We start from the raw sequence: 20,688 nt of genomic DNA, 5'->3' as shown, positions 1-20,688 counted from the left end.
CTAACCTGCTCCTGCCTCTCAGCTGTCTGATTGGCTTTATGAACAAAGTGCAGCACAGCTGGTAGTATAGTCCTAGTATAGTCATCTTTTCACTACACCTTTGTGTTTCGCTCCAGCAGAAACACACTGCTACTGGAACTTTGGATTTACTGTATCTTAGGATACTTATCTTAGGTGTTGTGTGTGAACTGTGTATCAGTTCGCCAAATCACAAGAGGAGATATTGATCACTTATTTTTCCAAGAGACTTAAAAGACAACCAGAAAAACAGGAGACATAAACAGGTCTTTCTAACTTTTCTCTTTCTCTATCTTCTGAGAATTCTCCATTTTTAGCCACTACTGCGAGGTGTTCGTTGCTGTACAGGACGATCATTGTTTCCTGTGCTACCTGCATAGTTTTCTCAGTGAGGACAGTGTAGGTGACGGAATTAAAACACTAATCTAATTGTGGATACATGAAGCGAACACATGGTGAATTTCCAGACTGAAATGACCTCTAATGACATCACACCAAGGCTTTCTGATGCCTAGTTATTACATATGTAAAAAGAACGGCATTGTCAGGCTCACTACAGACAGTTAAAAAAAAGGATTGAAATTGATGCTGCAGAACTTGAAATATCCACTTTTTTATTCCACACTTTCTTCTTCCTTCTCAAAATCTGACACCTTCATTGCTCACAATGCAACTCAACATGGGCGTTGTAGAGATGAGGAGGGGGCATGTAATAAAACCTGGATAGGGTGCCTAATTTTTAAACTTTTAGTCTTCAGTGCCAACCCAACGCTGTGAAGTGACAACACTTGAGTCAATTGACCAGATTTTGTGTCCCCAAATGGCTTAATACAACTTTTTTCTCATGTGCAGTAGAACACCTGGAAACAGTCTGTAGGTACTGTAACTGTAAAATTGGTGGAGTTCCCCTTTAAGCACTGCGCTCTCACAGCTGATTCCAGTAGATTAACTATAGCTGCAGAGACTGTCCACACACACACACACACACACACACACACACACTTACAATACGTGCCCTCTCAATCTTTCACTCCATCCAGCTCTAGAACTGCCCTAATTTGTTACTCTTCCCATTTTCCCCTGAACACACTGACACAGAAACACCACGGATCCGACAAGTTTCATGTTTCTTTCACTAACGCAGCCATCTGTCACTGTCCGGCTCTGGCTGCTGCTCCACAGGGAAAAACTGCACCGACAGCCTGAAACGCCCACAGAGCGCTTCCTACTTTCACACACCATTACGGCAAAGGATGTTCAACAAGGTTTGTTATGAAAAGATACTGATTGTAAAAGCCACTTCAACACATATCTATATTAGGTCAAATGTTTTGCATTAATATCAGTGCAATGTTTCCATTTGCTATTATTCTGGTTATAAATTGCTAAAATACAGGTGTATTTGTGATTTATGACAGGTGACATTGCCATAAAGCATTTTTTAGTAAGACGCAGAGAAGTCAGCAAAGCTTTGGATCAAAGTAAGTTTTTGAGTGTGTGATATTGAGATAGAACATATAATAATGTCTTGAAAGTAGGAACATTGTTAGGGTTTCAAAAGAATCAGATGAGAAACAGCTTTATTGCCAATTAGGAGAAGAAGTTGTATTTAATTCAGTGGAACATGAGTCAAAACTAATATACTTTGCAGACTAACAGTTAGAGCCTGGTAAAATGGCCACTATACCGATTACTGATTGTTTATTCTTAAATAATCAATTAAGAAGACTTTTAAGAATAAAGAATGCAGTTTTAATATGAAGCCTTACAAATTCATTTTCTGGCTTCTTTGTTGTTGGTTTTTTTATTCGTCTTTTGGGTATTTTTGCTGGATAGTGACAGCTGCAGAGAAAGACAGGAAAAGTGGGAGAGAGAGAAAGGGGAATTGAACCCGGGTCGCTGCATTAAGGACTTGATGGCACGCGCTCTACCAGGTGAGCTACCGGGACGCCCCTAGCTTCTTACTTTTAGTATTTTTTTCTCTAGAGTGCCTCTCTGATAAGGTCACATAATATTATAAGAGCAGGAGAACACTGACCTTTAAGTTGTATGGATCAGCTAAATGTCAGAAATGTGAGCGTGAATGAAGTGCAGCTCTAACCAAAAATCAACCGCTTAGTGGGAATTACTTATGTGAGCAAATTCACGGGACTCGCTTCTACAGATGGCAGGGTGTTACGACTATTACTATCGCTGCTTGGCAACTGACAGATGATGTGAACGTCTGGTGGTGTGTTTGCCCTAAAACTGGAGATGAATATTAGATCATCTATAGTATCTCTGTTTTAGATTAAATATCGGTTTGTCCAAAGGTCTCTGTGTTGTTTATATACAAGGTAGAGCAACAAGCAACAGGGCAAAACTGAAGCCAGAGAGATGATGACATATGGGGCTGAAAAATACATTCAAACTAAAAACACAAATGTATTCTTTCACCATCCAGTATCACGCTAAAACAAAGAAAATTGTAGAAATCGAGCCTTGGGCTGACTGTATCCTCCCTCAGCTGCTCCATAACAAACCACTGACTGAACAATGAATTAAACATCTCAATATGCGCTTTACAGATTAAACATGCATAGCACATCAGCTGGCATACAATATTAACAGCTAGATAATGCAGAGAGAGAAAAAGAAACCTCAGTGTGGGACTGACAGTGGAGTGGAGCCTCTGTTTAATTTTTAAAATGTTAGTTATATTCCTTCTAATATCTGATTGTAGGAATTCAATCCAAGTTCAGAACTGAAATAGCCTCTCGGATGAAAGGCGAAACGTCTTTGAGTTTAACCTTCCTTGGATGACTGAGAACCTTCACAGACATCTGAATTAAAGCATATGGAAAATATATTTACTCACCAGATCAGAGTGAAATAATTTTTACAGGAATTCTGATTGATCAATAATCCAAATATTTGTGTTGATCGACTAATCTATCAATCACTTCACTCCCTCACTGCATGGAATTCATCAAAATCATTTTTATGCCACAGTTTCCTGACAAACTGAATCCACAGCCCACTGTAACTTAATGAATGTAACACATAGAAACTGAATTTAAGGTGGAGTGGTCAGATACTAGATCAGCTTACTAAGGTCAATATCGGCCCTGACACAGATCCAGAATAGTCTACGTGCTCATGATTTGGAAGGTTGTAAAAAAAAGCCTGGAGAAATATCTGACAGAGCGGAAGTTATGAACACGATTAAATTCTCCATTACAGCAGAGGGAAAACATGGCTCAGCGGAAAAGGTGTTTTATGTATAGCTTCTAAAAATCACTGGACATGAACTCCTACCCATCTCAGAGGTCAAACACTCGCACTGTGATGAAATGAATGAAAAGTGAATCAGGTCTCTGACGTCTCGTACCGAGTCTACTCTCTATTTGATCCTGAACGGTTAAAAGCTCTTAGCCTGCGGCTGTCGGAGCCCTCAACGCCCTACCTGCTGTTCAGACTCTGCAGAAACAAATCAATCAAGTCATGAAAGATAAGAGTTTTCTTTAGGATGCTTGACAACTAATTTACTACTTCATTGTACATTATAATAAAAGACAGACCACATGAACGTGAGTGTTTTTATTTTGACCCTACAAAATAAATCCACTGTGAATTTTGATTAGGAGAGTTCATTTAAAATTTAATGAAATATCAAGACAAATGCTACTAAGTAAAGTGGACATACTGAATTTAAAATATATGTTCTTAATGTTTTTGACCTGAAATTAAATCCAAAGGTGGCTACGCTTAATTTTACAGGTCCATAATTTCGTAATGATTGCCCAATAATTTGGTGCTAATTATAGGGGGACATGACAGTGATCAAAACCTCTTATTAATTAATGCAAATGTACTGCTACTTAATCAGTGCACAGCAGGTTGACTGAACATCTAAAAATATGAAATTTGCAAGCATAAAATAAGTGTATAATAGATTTACATAATCATAAAACTCAAGGAAATTCCCCTGAAAATCCAAATGCCCTTAAAAACTCAACTAAACTCCAAGACCAGAACTTTGTCTCTTTAAGCTATAATTGGAACCAAGTTCTACACTTTTCAGCTAACGTTTTTATTATTTATTATTTAATTATTAGGAAATCTTCCACCCCGTCACTCTTACTGGTGGGTATCAATCATCAATGGAGCAGCACGTTATACATCTCAGCTTTGTTCAGACATTCAGAAGTTTACTTTCACTCCCCATGGAGTGAGAAAAACACAAAATATTCTTGCCTGAATTACACCAAAATATGTATAAAAAGTATCGGAGTTGAAGAGGTTAAATCAATTTCAATAATAAAAAAAGCAGGAAGATTTTTAAGCTTTAAACCCACCGGGGCAGAGATTGTGGAGAAAAGGTGGTGCAGCTCAGGAAGGCGGTTCTAATAATGAATTTCTGCAGATTAAATCCAGTTTGAGTTTAAAGGCTGCCATCAGCTTTTCTACTGTTAAGTTTGTGTGTAAAATAAGTGAGCATTGAGACTTGCTCTGCAGCTCAAGCAGAAAATTAACAACTCACCAGCAAATAAGCCATTATTTGAACAAACAGAGACCGAGATAGATTCAGTTTGCATACTGTATAAGCTATATGACGTATGTTGTTACAAACCATTTCATTGAACCACGCCAACATCCCTCAGAGGACACGTATGATACAATCTGCCATGGTGGCAAATCCCCTCTACATACTAATGCATTCAGCTCTACTGAGAGCAGCAGTGTTCATATATAAACCAGTCAATACAGTTTAATTAATCAAAATGCCACTAAAGAAAATTGCTTCCACAATTACCTGCAGTGCCTGAGATAAATTCTCGCCATAATGCATAATGACGTGTTAAGCTAATGCTACTGTAAATTGAATGGAAACAGAGAGAAGAAAGCTGTGCAGTGACTTACGTTGGTGACCGCGTCAATGTTTGCTCCAGCCAGGCAGAGATGACGGACAACCTCAAGGCTCCCGTTGTTAGCAGCCAGGTGTAGTGGAGTTCTGCCATACTAGATAAAAAACAGAAAGCACATGAAAGAAGAGTTTCAGTCAACACCAGGTGACACCAGACAACAAAAGCACCCATAAAGTATTGGACAAAGTGAACGTTGGCGTCAACATTCAGCGTTTTTGGTTTGAAATCTACAGGGGAATGTAAAAAAATGTTGAAGCTTGAAATTGACCAGGAGGTTACTCAGTTGATTAATTTAAGTTTTATATCAGTTGGAAAATAACATGATAAAGATCCCGCAGGATGAGACATGGCTGGGAGAAAAATGCCTGGTCTAACTTAAGGGCTGGACACATTTCTGTTTTGTTACCGTCCGCTTCTACATGTCTGCGAGGGTCAGCGTGGTATAAATGATAAAAGTTAGCTCCTCAAAACGTCCATGCGAGGGATACTTCAGTTGCTGCAGTTTAAATTTTGGCTTATCCGTCCCTGAACTAGGACACTGAACGCACACACGGTTCTGTTTATACTACACAGGTTTGGTCTGTTCTGCATCTGATGTGTTCTCGTTTGTCAGCTTGTACAAATGTGTAACTTTGTGGACATGGGTAGTAGAGGCTGACAAATGCGGGAGGGCTGCGGGCTAGACTCAAAGCCAGGCCGCAGCGATAAGGACTCGGGCAACTACATGCTTAAAGTTACAACTAAACTCAGCACCCACGTGGTCATGCTTCAGCTGGCTGACTGGCTGCAGTTAGCATGGCTAGTGGTATACAGACAAGGACTCTACTTGCTGGACCTGCTGCGGTCGCCCTGAGACAGTTATAATGACATTAATAAAAACTGTTGGCAGTGTGTTATTACATCACTATTTTTCACCACAATATATAGTAAGCCCGAAATACAGACAGACTCATCTTAGCAGTTTTTTTTAATAACCATTTGAATTGTACCAAAAAAGGTTTTCTCTGCCAAAAGATAAAAGAAAAGCTTTTAAAAATATCAACACCCACAACTAAATAAGCACGTTTGAAAGCAGCATTTCAATCAATTCCCATTTGTCACAACTTTTTCTATTCTGCTGTAAACAGAACAGGATACAATTTCAGTTCCACCCGTCTCATTTTTCTCCTGTGTCACAGCTGACAGTGAAGTCAAACACAGGCACAGCCTCAGTAATGTGTGATGTGCTGCTTTAGATAAGAAAAAAAAAAAAAAAACTACAAAAAACACATCCTGAAAATAATGAATAAATCACAACTTCTCCGGCAGTGCTGCCTGCTCCGGATACACATCACTTCCCTGAACTACACTGCGAAAAAGTCTGTGGAAAGCAATCCCATCGCAGAATACATTAACATGGTGTCAAAATAGAATGTGAAATCACCAAAGACAGAAACATGTGTGGGCAGTCGTGCCTGGCAGAGAGGCAAAGCAAGATGGGATCTTCAGTCAAATATAAACCAGGTATGTGAGCACTCCCTTAAAGGACCAGTTAACAGATATTAAAACAAAGAACATTTTCAGACCAGATAAAATCCTCACAGTAAATCAAAATTATGTTAAATGCGTACTGAGTTTCAACTACTACCACAATAGGTAGACAGACGTTAAATATTTTTACAAGGAATGTACTGAATGGCAGATTTATGAGCTCAGTCTTGATTAGATTAGATCACACAGCAATGTAGGCAGCATATTTTTACAAACAGAAATCCTTTTAATCCCTGTAATATGTTTGCTGTCTGTGTTTATTTATCCCTCTGTTTGGCCTGTGATTAGCCCTAGTTTAGCTTGGACGGAACAGCTACATGGTCAAAAGTATGTGGACACATGAGCATTGAAGCCATACGCAATATATAAAAGATCACATTTCTAAATTATGGGCAATAATCTGCAGCTATACCAGTCTCCACTCTTTTCTCAAGATTTGGGAACTTGGTTGCATATATTTGCTCCCATCGGGACACAAGAGCATAAAAAGGACTAAAGTTGATGTTGGGCAATAAGCTGGCGTTCAAGTTCATCCTAAAGGTGTAGGATTGAGTTGAAGTCGTCAATTTCCTCCACATCAATCTGGGAAAATAACTTCTTTATGTGGGGTCAAGTAGAAACAGGAAAGGATCCCCAAACTGTTACCACAAAGTTGAAAGAACCCTATTTTGTTGCCATCTGAAATACCATTGTACGCTGCAGCCTTCACATTTCCCTGTAAAAAGTGGAACCTCAACCAAAACATGAAAAAATGGGATGCACCAATTGTGAAATTCAATTTGGCCAACGTTTTTTGTTGTTGTTCTTTATTCTCCCTTTTGTGTCAGGGCAACAAAAGAATCCTTATTTTAAAAAAAACAACTGTTTTAAAGTCATTACATCAGATCTGAATAAGCACAAATTCATGAAAACAACATGTAATACAACCTTCTTTCACAAAGAAGATACAGTGGGTACGGAAAGTATTCAGACCCCTTTAAATTTTTCACTCTTTGTTTCATTGCAGCCATTTTCCAAAAATCAAAAAAGTTCATTTTATTTCTCAGTAATGTACACTCAGCACCCCATCTTGACAGAAAAAAACAGAAATGTAGAAATTTTTGCAAATTTATTAAAAAAGAAAAACTGAAATATCACATGGTCATAAGTATTCAGACCCTTTGCCGTGACACTCATATTTAACTCAGGTGCTGTCTATTTCTTCTGATCATCCTTGAGATGGTTCTACACCTTCATTTGAGTCCAGCTGTGTTTGATTATACTGATTGGACTTGATTAGGAAAGCCACACACCTGTCTATATAAGACCTTACAGCTCACAGTGCATGTCAGAGCAAATGAGAATCATGAGGTCAAAGGAACTGCCTGAAGAGCTCAGAGACAGAATTGTGGCAAGGCACAGATCTGGCCAAGGTTACAAAAAAATTTCTGCCGCACTAAGAGCACAGTGGCCTCCATAATCCTCAAATGGAAGACGTTTGGGACGACCAGAACCCTTCCTAGAGCTGGCCGTCCGGCCAAACTGAGCTATCGGGGGAGAAGAGCCTTGGTGAGAGAGGTAAAGAAGAACCCAAAGGTCACTGTGGCTGAGCTCCAGAGATGCAGTCGGGAGATGGGAGAAAGTTGTAGTAAGTCAACCATCACTGCAGCAATCCACCAGTCGGGGCTTTATGGCAGAGTGGCCCGACGGAAGCCTCTCCTCAGTGCAAGACACATGAAAGCCTGCATGGAGTTTGCTAAAAAACACCTGAAGGACTCCAAGATGGTGATAAATAAGATCCTCTGGTCTGATGAGACCAAGATTGAACTTTTTGGCCTGAATTCTAAGCGGTATGTGTGGAGAAAACCAGGCACTGCTCATCACCTGTCCAATACAGTCTCAACAGTGAAGCACGGTGGTGGCAGCATCATGCTGTGGGGATGTTTTTCAGCTGCAGGGACAGGACGACTGGTTGCAATCGAGGGAAAGATGAATGCGGCCAAGTACAGGGATATCCTGGACGAAAACCTTTTCCAGAGTGCTCTGGACCTCAGACTGGGCCGAAGGTTTACCTTCCAACAAGACAATGACCCTAAGCACACCGCTAAAATAACGAAGGAGTGGCTTCACAACAACTCCGTGGCTGTTCTTGAATGGCCCAGCCAGAGCCCTGACTTAAACCCAATTGAGCATCTCTGGAGAGACCTGAAAATGGCTGTCCACCAACGTTTACCATCCAACCTGACAGAACTGGAGAGGATCTGCAAGGAGGAATGGCAGAGGATACCCAAATCCAGATGTGAAAAACTTGTTGCATCTTTCCCAAAACGACTCATGGCTGTATTAGATCAAAAGGGTGCTTCTACTAAATACTGAGCAAAGGGTCTGAATACTTATGACCATGTGATATTTCAGTTTTTCTTTTTTAATAAATTTGCAAAAATTTCTACATTTCTGTTTTTTTCTGTCAAGATGGGGTGCTGAGTGTACATTACTGAGAAATAAAATGAACTTTTTTGATTTTTGGAAAATGGCTGCAATGAAACAAAGAGTGAAAAATTTAAAGGGGTCTGAATACTTTCCGTACCCACTGTAGAATTGAAAAATTCTCTCTCTATATATATAGAGTATAATTAATAGTAGTGTACGTACCTTTGGCCATAATACTGTACCCTGGTCTGGCTGCTTAAAATGCTTTTACAATCTCAACAATTTCGACACATCAAAGTGGTGAAATGCATCACATAATGCTGTTTGTGTGCGGCTGGCAGCTAAAAACAACAGCTGAGATTATGTAAGAAACTTTTTAAAATTGTAACATTTAAATGCTAATGTTATTAGTGTCATTACAGTTCTCAAAAATTAACATCTGGATGTAAGACATGCCAACACCACACATATACACGCACTCTGGCTGAATAGTTTGTCTGTTTGAGGTCGAGGGACACATTTTTTATTGAGAAATATTGCCTGTAAAAATTGTGTGTTGGTGAGTCATAAAAATAAATAACTTTTAATTTGGTTCTTAATGCTATACGCAGTGTTTGTTATTATATTAGACCCAGAAGCACCTAAGGAGCATCTGGAAAAACCTACAGTTATATTTAATTTCCCACAAGTTAGTCGCTTTTGATAAAAATGCCTGTCAAAATATCTCATCTTCAGTGGAATGTAGTCAGACAGTTTTGTTTCATTTGTTCCAGTTTTGAGATATCCACCTCTTACATTTGGGCCTGAAAGCCCAATACAATACAATATACAATGGAGGTGAGTGGGATTTAATGTATCGAGTGTTCCCGTTAGTCTGGATAATCCAAAAACTTCACTGTCAACAGTTTTCTTCTTTCTACCAAGGAAATAGTTATCTGTGGAGTTTGGGGTGAAGGCAGACATTTTAGAGTTGGATATCTCAAAACCTGACTAGATACCACAAGAGGTAAGTGGTTTTATTTCTAATTTTAGTGACCTAACCAAAACAACTCACCTTGTTGGGGAGGTCAAGGCTGGCCTTGGCGCTGCAGATCGCCGTGACGATGGGCAGGTTTCCGTCCTTACAGGCGATGTGCAGTGGCGTGTTGCCATGGCGATCCTGCTGGTCCAGGTGGCAGTGGTGTCTGAGGAGGCAGCGGACTACTTCAACCTGACACCTCCGTACGGCCAGGTGGAGGGCTGTGTGGCCGTCCTGGAGAGAGACACACACAGAACATGATGTAAATCCTCACTTCAGTGAATGTCGCTGCTTTTTGCACATTTGTGTGTTTGTTCAGGTTCATGTGAAACTAACAGCAGGGTCAGGGCACTGCAGACATGTAGGCAGTCAATCAGTCTGATGTCCTGATAGGTGAAAGAGGCCCTTAGGTTTTCATTATATATATACACACACAACTTTTACAACCTTTATTAGATAGCACACAGGAAAGAGAGTCAGGAAACAAGCAGGGGAATGACATGTAACAAAGGTTCCCAGGCAGACTCGGGATGTTGGTCACATAGTCAGCATATTAAACGCCTTGGCCACCAGGAAGCCCTGTTACTGCCTTTTAACTTTGCTAGAAGTGCTCTTGAGGCCATAATGTCCTCTGGGGATGTGATAGTGTTTTGTAGTCTTAGTACTGTGTGTCTTTCATTATTTCCTTCTAACCCGTCTGACTTGTTTTTTTCCATTTGTTTTTCCCTGTGCAGAGGTGACCACAATGGTTTACCCTCCGGGAATTAATATAGGTATCTATCCATCTATGTCAGAGATGGGAACAAACGAAAGGGAGGACACTGTTGTTGGACTAGAGACATTCAAGCAGGAGGGTTGGAAAAAAAACCCTGCTGTAAAAAGGATTCCTGACCTGAATAAATAAAATGAACTCAATGAAAACAACAAGAAAACTGTGTTATTGTATTTGCATAGATTTTAAAACAATGTTTGGAGTCAGTTATGTTATGCCAAAACATTTATTGCATCCGTTTAAAGTGCTGCTGAGCTGAAGTGTTCAGGGCCGATCACCTTGTCAGTCGCTTCTAGATTGGCCTTGTGCTCCACCAGGCACTCCACAATGTCCACAAAACCCCGAGCAGATGCTGTCAGCAGAGGACTCTCCCCCTCACGGTTCTTTGCGTCCACATGGCAGCCTGCCTGGCAGAGTGCTCGGGCCACAGGCGAGTATCCGTGCCATGCAGCGCAATGCAGCGGGGTCTCCTGCTCCTGAAATTAGAAACGTAGAATTCAAAAGAATTTAACCTGGGTCAAAGTTTGGTTGAAAAGAGGTCTCTCTAAAAAACACAAGGGGCATTTGAATGTGTGCATTCGCTTACCCTGTCAGATAGGTCTGGGTTGGCCCGGATGCTACACAGGTAGCTTACCACGTCCACGTTGCCATAGCGAGCCGCCACGTGAAGAGCAGTCTCTCCAGACTGGAGGAGACAACAAAGCAGTTCAAATACACAGTACGATGATTTTGTCAACCACAACTTGAAAGAAATTATTCTTACGGCATCTAATTTTTTTTTATTTCATGTGGACATTTTCTTACAGCAAATGACATGCTAGTAAAGTCCTGTTAGTCATGGTATTTCAGTTGAGTCAGCAACTTTCCAACATGTCTACTTAAACAAGGTGTTCTGAATTTACTGCCCCGTGTGTTCAGACATCAGACTCGTTAGAAATCGATCCGTCAGCTTAAACTTAATGGCTGCCAGTCAGAGCAGAAGCCCATTAGCAGAGAAACTGCTTAGTGTAGGTGGGAAAGTGAACTGCTTAAAATATAATCTAATAGATTTATGATGAGGAACAAAAACCTTTACTGATCTATTTATTAGAGGAATTACATAAAAACACAGGTAGGAGAAAATATTCACCTTGTTAAAAAGGTGTTGAAAAGGTCTTTCACTTTCTCACAAGATAATTACATGGTTCCACACAGACACCTCAGCTTGTGATTTCAGGGTTCCAGTGTAATAAAGTAAGATGAAACTTTAATGATCTTTGGACAGGAACTAGATAATAATCAGGAAAGTGCCTGGAGTGCAGATTAGCTCTGGTCTGGTGGAAGAGGACTCTGTGTCACTGTTCACTGACAGAAGAGGACACCACCAGCGGGTAAAATGATTGAAGAGTTCGGAAAATGCTTTTGGGATTTCATCTGCCCAAGCGAGCTCTGTGATTGCATACACGCGCGCGCACGCACACACTCACAAAATCTTTCTCAGCAAGACCTGTTTCTATAGCAACAGCAAATAAGCTGATAAAGTGCCAGAGTAACTGGTTTTCTCCCCAGGTGCGTGCTGTGGTGAGCGTGAATGTGTGAGTGCTTATCTGGACATTTAGGGGAATCAAAGTAACGCTTCTCATGAGGTTTCATGGGTAGGAGTGTGTGTTAGTAACTACTGATAGATAACCGTGTGTGGTGAGCAGTACTATGTATGTGCGTGTGTTTCTGCACCTCTGTATGTTGGTTTGTGTGATTGAGGGTGAAGCACTATGAGAGTGAAAAAGAGGCACTTGATTCACCTTATCTTGGACATCCAGAGGGCATTTCTTTTCATGGAGGAATTTCAGGGTCTCGACATGTCCGTGTCTCGCCGCGTAGTAGATAGCGTTGGCTCCACTCTGGAGGTTTAAGAGAGAAGAAAATTCCAGGATTCATCCCTGACCTTTACTATAAAATCACGCTCTCTGGGAGTGTGTCTGCTGCCACATGATATGAACATGTCCTTCTAAATACTGCACAGCATAGTACATCTGACAAAGACCTTGGAATCACGTTGAGGATGTGCAAGCATCAACCAGCCTTTACAGTTAAACTATTCTCAACAAATTAGAGCTGCACTAGCTAACTTGTTGTTGTTGAACGTGAGATTGGTGAGTCTAACAAGTGCTGGCTTGTTGCCAGTTTGTACTTAATTCCACCTTTTGTTTTGTCACTTGTTGAAGATAGAAAAGTGACTGTACAAACCAGATGACAATTTGACCAACCAGGGAAGATTTATTTAAAGCCCGTCAAGTAGTCTTTGTTTTTGGACTAGTAACTTGTGATATTTTTATTTGTGTCTTGGCATTTTAGCAACAAATCAATTATTTGAGAGAATCAGCAGATTATTCAATAATGAAAATAATCGCTAGTTGCAGACCTACCTCCAGTGTGTACAAAACACTGTTATTTCGCTATTACAAATCACTTGGAATAATGAATTAAAGCAACATCATTTTGTAAAATGATAACTCTATATTCTAATATAATTACAATATGATTATATCGAGTTGAATGACCATAATACTGAAGGATTTCCCAGCCACTTATGATTTTAAGTAAAAACCGAAAAACGGTGACAGCCATGTTCAAGTATATTTCATTTATGTAAAAATTCAGTTTTTTATATTTATTTAGCAAAAATGTAAATGTAAAAAAGTATTTTGAAGCTGTTCTGCATATAGATAGACGGATTAATGGAAGGATCCAGTATCTATCTATCTAAAAGGACCATTTAAAACATTATCATAGTAGCATTTGATATTCTCTACAGTACTTTGAGTTCACAGGTACATTTATACTGTAGATAGCCCCCATCATAATCTAAATGCCAGTTTGTCACATTCTTCTGCGTTCATTACTGCAGCTCTTACGCCTTTAATGCATATCTATTAAACTCCACACCCACAATGATCACACCAAACAGTTGAGTCTTCACCTTGTCATGGGCCTGGATCTCTGCACCTTTTCTCATCAGCACCTCAATGATCTGAATGTTGCCGCAGCCGGCTGCAATCAGAAGGGGAGGAGTCCCGTGCTGCAATGTACACGTACACAGAGTTAATTTCAGTTTTCAGTGACCATGATGTGTTTATCTATCTTTAATGTGAGCTAAAGGTGGAGCTGTAAACTTCAATCTGATAGCACGTAATTACACATAAAAATATGGGGAAAAAGGCTGATTTTCTCCCACAGGTTCTTCAGAAGTTCAGGCATACAGGAAATTAATTTAAACGGATGTAGCTCAGGTTTTTGACAGCATCGACTTCTTATGTGTCTGCATGGAGAAAGAAATACAAGCTGAGGGAAAAGAAGGAAATGGGATGGAAGAAATTGACAAGATGACCTTTACTAAACCAGTTCCTGAGCTTACACGTAGTAAAAAAAAGTTTTTTTCTTTTGCCCTTTTACAGTTTTACAGTCTTTATAAACCTCTCAAGCTCTCTGTCACTAACAGTAGTGTCTTTCTCCTCTCCATATTGCTATATTCTCATATCTCATTCTCCTCCTTCCAATTTCTCTCTTTTTCCTCTACACTTCACTGACTTTAATAACATCACGTCTCCCATCGCCCATCAGCTGTCAACAAACCGTGTCTCTTCTCCACTGAAATTGCAAGCAGAATGAAGAGGAGGGAGTTGTTAAGTCTGGATATGTACCTGACAATCAGGATGTTGGGTATAAAAACAAACTAACTGTTTGGCTCCCCTCTGCACTTCATAACTCTCTCTCTTGTAAAATGTATGTAGCTGTGAGTCCTTTTTACCTATAATATAAATAAGAACTAAGTAAGCTTAATTAACATTTCAACTTTAAGAAGTCCCAATTCTTTGATTTGTGCGGCCTATTTCAGCGCTGTCCTCCACCTCAAAACATCTATGTCTGTTATCCATTCACATGTCATCCAGTATATATATTTTTTAATGTATGACAGGCACATTGGGTTAGATGTAGATGCCCAATTGTTTTTCTTCTGGCTGTTGAGAAGCTGATTTGTTGCTTTTTAATGCACACAAAGATCTTCTGTTTAGGATAGTTGCCTGTTACAGTGTTTGAACTAAATGACCTCTTCCCTACATCGGACAAAAATCTGCTATGACAGAACTGGCTCAAGTGGAAAATCTAGATTTGGAGACCATTTTTGAGTTATATGGGCAAAAACAACTGTGAAAGTATTTGACTTTCCTGCATGACACCTTCTCTTTGCAAGTAATATTATGTCATAAGAGTTTGTAGAAATATTTAAATCTCTGTCTAGAGGTTAGTTTTTTCTGTTTTGACTTGGGTTTCAGAAAATCTAGTGTCTGATCCACTGGTTATAGCTTTAAATATAATTATAAAAAAATCTAAAAAACACACACACACACACACACACACCACAGAAATACTCGTCATTTATCTTCATCTCAGTCTCAAAATTCATACACGCACATACTCAAGACTGCAACAGATCTCTGGAATGACCAAAATGTTTTCCTGTTTTCCATGTTAAACGACTCACGCCTTGCCAACGAGTTGAACCAGTTTTACTGTCGCTTTGAAAGACAATGGAACAGACATGATACCATCCCCCGTCAGACGACAGACCGGCCACAGTTCACCATCAACCCCCACCTCCTCCCCCTCTCTTACCATCCTGGAGAGGTCAGACTGTTCAGGAGACAGAAACCTCGCAAAGCAGCAGGGCCGGACTCTGTCTCCCCATCCACCCTGAAGCACTGTGCTGATCAGCTGTCTCCGGTGTTCACAGACATTTTTAACACCTCACTGGAGACATACCATGTGCCAGCCTGCTTCAAAGCCTCCATCATCCCTGTTCCCAAAACACCAAGAACCACGGGACTAAACGACTACAGACCGTGGAGATGGTCATGGACTTCAGGAAGAGCCCAGCCCCACCCTCCCCCATCATCCTGAGTGACTCCCCCTTCGCCACTGTGGACTCCTTCCGCTTTCTGGGCACCATCATCTCCCAGGACCTCAAGTGGGAGCTGAACATCACCTCCCTCACCAGGAAGGCCCAGCAGAGGATGTACTTCCTGCAGCAGCTGAGGAAGTTCAGCCTGCCAAAGACAATGATGGTGCACTTCTACACCACCATCACTGAGTCCATCCCTCACCTCCTCCATCACCATCTGGTACGCTGCTGCCTCTGCCAGAGACAAGGGCAGGCTGCAGCGTATCATTCGATTGGCTGCAATTTTCCATCTCTCAGGACCTGTACGCCTCCAGGACTCTGAGGCGAACAGGAAAGATTGTAGCTGACTCCTCCCACCCCGGTCACAAACTGTTTCAGACCCTCCCCTCTGGCAGGAGGTTGCGGTCCATCAGGACCAAAACCTTTCGCCACAAAAACAGCTTCTACTCGTCTGCAGCTAGCCTCAACAACAAAGCCCGGGCCCCCCACTGACACTCCCCTCTTTCTAATAATACAATCGTCTCTGCACATGTAAATATCACTTCATGTCATATCATGCACGAACCTGACTTATATTTGTTGTTAATTTGCTGTTAATGTAAATTGTTGTTGTTCCATTGTTATTTTTATTTTTTTATATTGTCAGTTGTATTATTTTTCTCTATTCTTCTGTTATTCTTATATAACTTGCATATGTTTATTACAAATTTATATATTTCTACATCTATTTATGTCAGCTGTATGTCTGTCTGCGTGTAGCACCAAAGCAAATTCCTTGGCAATAAAACTCCTTCTGATTCCTTGTGTGCCATCTTTGAAAATTAAGCATGGACTTAAAATAAATCACGAGCTACACAAAATTCGCTTCTTGATCTTATGATCAGGGACTCCCATTCAGTCCCTAAAAGAGGCAGCACATGTGGACTCCCTGACAAACGGTTAGGAGACCAGTGAGCAATCAGCTGCCTTAGTGATGACGCTGAAGTAGTCTGTGTAAGTGGGAAAGTGGACTGCATACTTTTCTAGGCATAAAATTGTGTGTGTTTGATTTTCTGAGAATTGGAGGTTTAGATTCATTAGAAAAAAAAGGAATTGGAAACATTTTACACTTTTAAATTAATACAACATTTCAAAAAACATGGCTAAAGGAATATAATATTATTTTTGTACATTATCTTTGGGTTAGTCACCTTGTTGGGCTGGTTGACGTCGTAACTGTTCAAGGAGCCGAGCAGATGCTGCAGACCGGGCACGTTGTCGTCGTTTATGGCGTGGATGATGGCCTTCATCACAAAAGAGTCTTCCTCATCCTAGACGGGTGGGAAAGACAGTTACCCTTCTACTGTTCACAGGATGATCAACTCATGTGATCATTAATCCAATGAATTCTTTCTATCACATGCCCCCCTAAGTCTCTCTTTCATCTTTTCCTCATGCATGATTACACGCAGAAACAAACAAACAGTCTTTGCATCTGAAGTTCAGGTTCAAAATATACCAAAGACTTTTTTTCTCCCTGTCTGTGACATGTGACCCAATGACCTTCAGCCAGAATCAGCCGAACGGCACACAAACAGCTGTGACGCTCTGCTGCACAAAGAGAAGAGGAGGAGGAAGGCAGGGAGGGAAGAAGGAGGGCAGGGGAGGGGGAGGGAGGAAGGCAAGGCTGATGTGCCGTTTGTTCGGCCAAGCGTGACACTCCAGCTACATTCCTCAACATAACCTCCCTGCTGGGGGAGCCGTGACTAAACCACCTTAGAGAGCTACAAACAACACAGATATGTTCAAACAGCAAACCGCCTTCTGGGACTTCGCTATCCACACAGTCATTTGGGATTTTTACCTTCTGGAAATTGAAATTCATGACACAGAATGCAAAGGTTTTAGCAGTCTACCTCATTTTCTCTTTTATGCGTACTAATTCCAGAGTAGGTTTCTGGTAACAGTCTGCTGGTAAGTGACCACTTACTTACAAAACAAGAAAACATCCATTGTGATGACTGTGAAGACTTTCTTTCTATACTGACACCTAACGTGACACATGAAGTTTTGGGGATGACATCACTTTAAAACAAGGAACAAGGAAAAAGTTTCGCACCCGGACAATAAAGGTGTGATCTTATGACTAAAAAAAATCCTAAGTAAGCATTTACAACAAGTCTCAGACAGACTGGGAAGAAAGTTATTTTTGAGGTGATTTGTTCAGGTGGCTAAACTTTATATGCTTGCTTACCTTGGCAAGCTAACGCTACAATATTTTTTGCCGAGGCATCTTAACCACAGTCATCAATTTCTGAGTGAGTTTCTCTTACTATTAATTTCAACTGATTCGTCTGTTGACAATAAAATAATCGCCAACAAGTGTGATATGATTTATCTTTTAAGCCATTTATCAAGCACAAATGGTTTCAATTCTCTACTCTTTGTCCTTTTATTTCACCCTGAATTAGTTAAGTCACATATGAAGAACTATAGCAACTAAGAAATATCACTGAGTCACTGATTGTGCTTTAAAATAACAAAGCATTTAAAATGTTCAACAGCTTTGGGGTTCGTTTCATCGAAATGGCAACATGCAAACTGGTGATCAGGAAAAGAGACCTTTGAACTAGGAATTCACAGTGATAAAAAATACTTTCCACTTTGTAACTCTACTTTGGCACATTTTAAAGACTAAGCAATCAAATATGAATAGCCGATTACTCAATGATAAAAAATAATCATTGATTGCAGCCCTATACTATAGGTACTTTCTCAGCTAACACACTCGTCATACAACTCTCATACAAAGTGAATTGTACATTAACAAGAGTTTCCTTCTCTGGAGGCACATTCCTTGAGGCTCAACCTGGTTTTAAGGTTACACACACTGAAATTCCAACAATTCTACAAACACCTGACCTGTGGGGAAATGAGGAACAGATCAATTACATGTGGGAGCTCAAGATTCTCACAGAGATTGTCGAGTAAGAAATACCAGAGCTGCAACTGAGAGTTTGGGGTCCTAATGAGAAAATGCACTTCGATAAAATAAATCTGAAACTCATTAAGTCTCCAGTCTCCTGTCATTTATGTTTATTTGGCTTATATTAAATTATATGGTATAATGCGGAGATAAAACTATTCGTTCTCTTGTTGCAGATGTTTTACTCAAATGCAGTTTAAAGCCTTGATGGTGTTAATAGCTTCAAACCTAATCAACTCGAATGAACTGGATCAAGATCTTGGCTGTCCTGTAATTTAATGTCTTTTTGTACTAGTTCAGATGTTATGGCTGCCAGTCTAAATACAAAACAGAAGCAGATCTCCAGGTCTTACCAGTGTGTCATCACTGCGCGCCACACTTATGTTGCTTCTGGACAGGAAGGAGCGGGACAGGCGGTTGCATAAGGAGATAAGTCGGACGGATTGCTGAAAAAAAAACAAAAAGAGAAGAATGTTGGTTCATGAATGAGTTGGACATAAAGCCGTTTTCTGCTCTGGAACAAGTTAATGTCAAGTCGTATTTAGGGGGACCATGAACTGGCAGGCACGTGTAGACATAAAGCAATTTTCTGCTCTGTTTAAATTCAGTTACTTTACTCATTGTAATAGATTCGTTGATAACCCACTGTCCTTCATACCATTAGGTGACTTGATTCTAGACCATGTCCTGCTTTGCATCGGTAAATTGGACGTTGCAATGTACTGTACAGAGTGGGTGCAAACTCTGTTGATCCTTAAATTAAGTTTCAATACAGTAATATTTTATTTGTCCCTCAACTTTGGATACACAAATGTGCACAAAACATTCATCCACACACATAAAAATACAAAATATGATAATGTAAGAAAATGGCGGAAATACACAAGGGTTAGTGGCAGTGGCCTATCTGCAACCGGCCGACAAAATCCAACAGCAGCTCAAAAAGCACTGTAGTGTTTTTCCTCAATCTATACACAAGGTAAACTGACCAAACGTCTTCTATTTGTTTTATCTACAGACAATCTACAATGCATTCCTGATGGTATGATCTAAAAGCAGTCAGGTATAGGGCAATTTATTATCTTATGTCTTTTTGAGGAGTTTTAAGCTCTAGAAGGGATCTTTGTGTTTGTCAATAATTTTAGAGTTGAGGTTAACAGCTACTTGCAATCAGCATTTATCCCTTTCACAGACAGATGTAACCCAGAAAATAAGTTAAGATACAAATATATTTATTTGTATACCTAAAAAGGAAAAAGGGCTAAAGCCCCTTGCATACTTGCTTTTTAACAATGCGTAGGCGTAGACAGGCGTAGGCGTCACAAACAGCATTGTTCACACACTTGCCTGCATCCTTTGCATGTACCTGGATGATTAAACGTGAATCCACTAGGGGGCAGATCAGGGCCGGATCATCCCTCGCAGACACCAGATTACATTCCCTGACAACTTCCGAATTTGCACATCGTAAACAAACCAAACATAGTGACACTAGAGCAGATTATGATTTTATGAGACATCATAACAATCTCGGTAATTGCGGACTAGCTCCAGGAGTTTTATTGTAAACATCCCGCCACAAATCTCCTTTTTTAAAGTCTGCTGCTGACCTTCTTCCTCTTTTGCATTAGATGGCATTTGGCAAAGCAACTGCTATCGCCACCACCTGGGTTGGTGTGTAGATTGCTGCTGACCTGCCGGTCAGATTGACATTCTGCCCCCATGTTCATGTGCTGAATTGCATCTCGCGGACGCATAGCGTTAATTTCTGGAGATGTGCACAACCTATGCTCCAAAGGAACGCAGGATATGAAAGCAAAAGCAGGTATGTCCAGGGCTTTACAGATTTTATTACACAAGGATTTTATTTACTTACTTAATTTATACTATATTGAGATATTTCATAAGGCCGACAGTCACCTTAAATCTCTCTTTAACAAACAATACTCATGTCTGTGCTTTGTCATGTTTTGGGGTCAGTTATACATGGGGGGGGGGGTCTAAGTCAAATCAAGGTTACTGCCAGAAGCTGCCAGTGTGCCAGATTCTTAGTTGCACCTCGAGCTGAAGACAGAGACATGGCGTGACAGCACGGCCAAACCACCACGAATAAACAATCCCATCATTTCT

General features: G+C 40.4%; 1 protein-coding gene across 1 annotated transcript in view; it reads right to left on the bottom strand.

Annotated features, from left to right (window-relative positions):
• The window catches only part of dapk1 (death-associated protein kinase 1), a 98,631-nt gene that overhangs the window by 18,617 nt on the left and 59,326 nt on the right, over positions 1-20,688 (bottom strand). Inside the window, 8 exon segments of the mRNA XM_038702844.1 lie at positions 4,921-5,019; positions 9,919-10,116; positions 10,933-11,130; positions 11,241-11,339; positions 12,436-12,534; positions 13,614-13,712; positions 16,784-16,903; positions 18,912-19,004. Coding sequence (XP_038558772.1) covers positions 4,921-5,019; positions 9,919-10,116; positions 10,933-11,130; positions 11,241-11,339; positions 12,436-12,534; positions 13,614-13,712; positions 16,784-16,903; positions 18,912-19,004 — 1,005 coding nt within the window.

The sequence above is a fragment of the Micropterus salmoides genome, unplaced genomic scaffold (assembly GCF_014851395.1).
Source record: "Micropterus salmoides isolate LMB-PRFRI ecotype aquatic unplaced genomic scaffold, ASM1485139v1 Ms_hic_scaffold_7, whole genome shotgun sequence".
NCBI classification, from domain to species: Eukaryota; Metazoa; Chordata; class Actinopteri; order Centrarchiformes; family Centrarchidae; genus Micropterus; species Micropterus salmoides.
Note: the sequence above shows the minus strand (reverse complement) of the source record. Positions and strands in the feature narration are given on the sequence as shown.